Source organism: Odontomachus brunneus, unplaced genomic scaffold, assembly GCF_010583005.1.
Source record: "Odontomachus brunneus isolate Ranch 3 - 2012 unplaced genomic scaffold, Obru_v1 Obru_scaffold_039, whole genome shotgun sequence".
Lineage (NCBI taxonomy): Eukaryota > Metazoa > Arthropoda > Insecta > Hymenoptera > Formicidae > Odontomachus > Odontomachus brunneus.
Genome location: NW_022639489.1, coordinates 979,523 through 984,204, shown reverse-complemented (window position 1 = coordinate 984,204; position 4,682 = coordinate 979,523). Strand labels below are relative to the sequence as shown.

The following is a 4,682-nucleotide window of genomic DNA, read 5'->3' as shown; positions in this document are numbered from 1 at the left end:
AGAGAGAGAGAGAGAGAGAGAGAGAGAGAGAGAGAGAGAGAGACAGAGAGCGCCGTCGTTATCGAGAGTGCGCGTGCAATTACGTACACACTTTGCAACATTACAGCCGAGTTACGGCGTAGCGTCTAAAGCTTCGTCTACAATATGCGGAGTAAGCTTGGAGTAAGAAGTAAGAAGTACGTAAGAAGTGAAGTGAGAAATAAAAATAATTTATTCCGCTTACGCCTGCACTCCAGCTCTCTTACACCGAAAGTCTTTCTGTCAAATAAATACTTCTGGTGTAAGAGAGAGTTAGAGTTTAGTCAGAGTACGTCAGAGTGTCTGACATAAGACACGCAATACCACGTGTGAAGGTAGAGCACGTCCACCTGAGCACGAAAAGCTCTGGCAGCTTGCAAACAAACAAATTTTCCCTGTATGAGTGAAATTAGTTATTTTATTTTTTACCCCTACTCTTACTTTTTATATGCTAAGCTTACTTCGACTCAAGAGCTCGCGTGTACTCCCACGTATTCGCCGGAATCCCGTCCATGTCGGGCGTTTTCGTGCGCGCGCGATTGAGGAAACTTCGAATGTCCGTTCCAAGTTCCAGTGTTAACCCACACGGGAGAGAATATATTTGATTATATATTTTAGTGAACATGTGATACTTGGATTAAGTACACTTTATCTCTCTCGTTAGATTAATACCAACAGACCACTAGTTTGAGCACTTATTTTAAGGAACAATAGCAATTGCAATAATAATGACAATAAGCTAAGAATATATTTGCGTTGATAAACATCATCAGGTAAACGTCGTTGGCTTGCCGTCATTATTGGCTTGACATCATCATATTCGATTTACAGCTTATATGTTGTCACATATGAAAGAAATATAATATATAAGTGTATGTTACTTATAAGACGTTTATATTTGTGGTATATTTTTATATTTTTCCGTGGCTTTTTCCGTGACGACTCAAGTCGTCATTATCCGATTCTAAGTTCCTTTAGAAGTATGTATACACATACGTGTATCTGTCAGAGCTCAAACGACACGAAAGTCTATCATATTAGAGAACGTCGGCAAAATTGGAGAGTTTTAAAGAGAGTTCGAGACCATGAGAGATTCTCTCTCCGATAATCCAATAATCCGTACTTTTGACTTCAGGTCTCCTGGATGAGGAGCAGGGACCTCCACATCCTTACATCGGGGAATTTTGCGTTCAGCTCGGACGCGCGATTCGGACCTCAGCACTCGCCGGGCAGCGACGCTTGGACTCTCAGGCTGGACAACGCCAGAAAGACGGATTCTGGCAAGTACGAGTGCCAGGTCAATACGGAGCCGAAGATCATGTATGCAGTGCAGCTCTCGGTGCGAGGTGATTGTCGTTCCATTTTGCGCTTTATGCTCGCCCCGATTTGCGACGAGAATTCGACATTCTTGTTTTTACACCGAATCGCAACTTTAACTTGAATTTACATTTATTTTCAGTTTTAACTAGAGGATAAAATGTACGGATTGTGAAAGCGAATGAAAACAGTCTGCAAAATATTACATAATATTATATAAAGTAAAAAATTTTCTGTACACTGTTACGTGTATTTTTGACGCTGCAGCTTGGATTGTTCATTATTTCTGATGGCAGTATGAGAAGAGAATTTATCTCGTAATTATTGTGCAATGTGTAGTGTATTGCAAAAAAATTTTCTGTTAAATTTAACACATCTCACATGTCCCAATTTATTTACTCTAATTTTTGTGTTAATTTAACACAAGGCAAATGTTAACAAATAACTCAAATCTATTCATATACTTTATATATAAAATATAAAATGTTACTAAAGAAATATGCTGCATATAGATTATATTATTTTAACTTAAGAAACTTAAATTGTGTTATTTTAATATTTGAAATGTGTTTTAACATTTAGAAATAGTAAATATATGAACTCAAAGCGAAAGAGTCAAAATAATAATGTTTAATACAGTTGTGTTAAAAATTTAACACAAAAATTTCTATGCACGATCGAAACCTACTAAAGTACAAAATATGTTTTATTCCTGTATATGCGTGTTTATACGAAAATTGCAGAAAGCAAATATATATTTAGTATGGGATTCTTCCTCTCCTCCCGCGTTTCAAAACTATTGAGAAAGTCCTATATTTTTTTGCGAAAAAATTATATTTGCCTAGTTTTATTCTTCTAAATTTTTCTTCTTATTGTTCTAAATTTCTCAAACATCTTCGTAGTTTACTTAGAAGTAAATTCTAGTCAGGCAAGACTATTATGACGCTTCTTGAAATGTTTATTATCTTCGAGACAAATTCGCTGCGTGTATAACACAATATACTTCAGAGCCGTCTTACGATTGTCCGCATATGTCATAATGAAGTGCCGGAGATATCTCTATACAATATCCTGCAGCTATCTGACGGACAATTAATCAGTCCAGCTGTATGGATTTCATACTCATCCCCTAGTGTTATACATGGATCAATCGCGATTGCTGGAAGACATCCCTACCGGATATCCTTGAGATCGCGTGTTGCAAACGTCGGATGTGCGGACAGATATGCCGTCGCGCGCGGATATATTTTTATCTCCGCGTTAGAGCTCGCAATTGTGCCTTCTCGCGCCACGTTCTCTTGTTCTTTCGCGACACGATACGTCTTTTCTCGTCACTAAAAGCTCTTTTATTTCCAGATCCGGATAAACCGGAGGGATATGACGAGCCGCATTCTCAACAAACGCGCATAAGTAAGTGTTATATCGCGAACGTGACGCGTATTTTTGTCCCGTGCGCTTGTACGACACACACACACACACACACACACACACACACACACAACACACCACGAACGTGACACCTTTCTTCAGTCCATGCCGATCGAATCGGTCGTATATTTAAACACGGCCGACGGGAATGTTCCTATTAATACTAAACGCGTTAGCAACGGCGACGGAGATTTCCGGCAGGCATATTAAACTCTTTTAAAGGGACGTTGGGATCGAAGACGAGTTCCAAACATGTCGATAACGTAGAGACGATTTTCACTAACACGTACTTCTCGTATCTCTTGTACACACAAATCTTACGTGTGTCACTTTGTTTTACCATATTTATTTAGCGGAAAATATTTTAATCACGCATATGTAGAAATCTTTCTGTAAATTTTTCCGATATTTTTTAGTTTCTAAAATCAGAAATACAGGTACAGAAATGTTCTTTGAAATTACTCTGAACAAACTCGCGTTCGGTTATACAAGCTATGGATTTTTTGTATCAAGCGAATATTTACTTTAACTGACAGCGTCTGACAGACTAGTTTACACTCCAAATGTCAGCTTTGAAATTTTTTATCGTTTTTGTCCTACATAGAGCAATGCTCCAATTCATTCTCGCAGATATTTTTATTGTGCAAAAGCATTTGTAATTCCGTACAGCTAATACAATGTAAACTTTGCGGAAAAAAGTTCTGTCGGTGAAGATTTTGACTCCAGCGTCCCCTTAAATGACACGATAAAAATGCACATACATACGCACAGAAAAATACACACCGCACTCAAATAAATGCTATTTGTTTCGAGTATTTTATAAGTTTATACAGGGTGTCCGATTGTCTCTTAAATTAATAACTGAAGATCTACGTGATTATTTGGAAAGTAATAAAGGACATTTTGTTCAGTTTGACTTAATGTATGAGTACATAACGGCAAATGTCGCCATTACAGCTCATCCATCATATCGGACGTGATCATTCGCTAATCATCTCCGACTGATAATTCAGAATTGGTTGTTTGCGAAATAGTAGAGCAATTTTATGTTCAGTTTGATAAGTTCTATCTGGACAGGTCTGTGACACTGGACTTGTCAGGCACCCTGTATATCCGCAAATCTATCATAAGTTTATCATAAATATTCAAAATACATTCTAAATTCTAGTGAGTTTAGCACTTCCATCACAATAATATTAAAAATTTTTCTTTTGAGTATGCGATAATGAGCTTATCTCAAAAGATTCGTTGAAGATTATTAAAAAAGGAGGAAAGTAAACTGACAAGTAAACCTACCCAAAAGGTACACTCCGATTTATTTCTAACTTGGCACTAATGTAGAAGTACAAAGAATATGTAGGTCCTATTTTTTTATTTTGGTCCAATTTGAGGGTCCAATTTGGTTTCACGGGTTTATAGCTTTTTAATGTTCTCATTCCTATTATCAACAAGTGCAACAAAAATGCATAAGAAATAAAATTAAATACAAGATAACATAGTTAAATAATTTTAACAAAATCAGTATAGTCGAGATACAAACTATTTTGAATTTCTTTAGCCGAGATTCTAACCGAAATATTTCAAATCTAAATTAGTAAAAAATGGTTCAAATTTAGCCAAACCGTGTAATTCGGCAATGCTAATTAAAATTTTAACAAAATCGGCATAGCTGAGACATGAACCATTCTAAATTTCTTTAATCGAGATTCCAACTGAAATATTTTAAGTCTGTGCTAAATTAGTCAAAAATAACTGAAATCTCAGTCAAACCGTGCAATTCGGCAATTTTAATTAAAATTTCAACAAAATCGATTGAAGACACGAATCATTCTAAATTTCTTTAGCTGAGATTCCAACCAAAATATATATATACATATATATATATATATATATATATATATATATATATATATATATAT

The 4,682-nt window shown here is 36.0% G+C and overlaps 1 protein-coding gene across 7 annotated transcripts in view; it reads left to right on the top strand.

The window, feature by feature from the left end:
* LOC116844079 overlaps positions 1-4,682 on the top strand; it is a 189,503-nt gene that overhangs the window by 156,229 nt on the left and 28,592 nt on the right. For all 7 annotated transcript variants that reach the window (XM_032815197.1, XM_032815200.1, XM_032815199.1 and 4 more), the window contains exons 4-5: positions 1,154-1,364; positions 2,692-2,745. In XM_032815197.1, the coding sequence (XP_032671088.1) occupies positions 1,154-1,364; positions 2,692-2,745 (265 nt within the window). The remainder of the gene's footprint in view (positions 1-1,153; positions 1,365-2,691; positions 2,746-4,682) is intronic.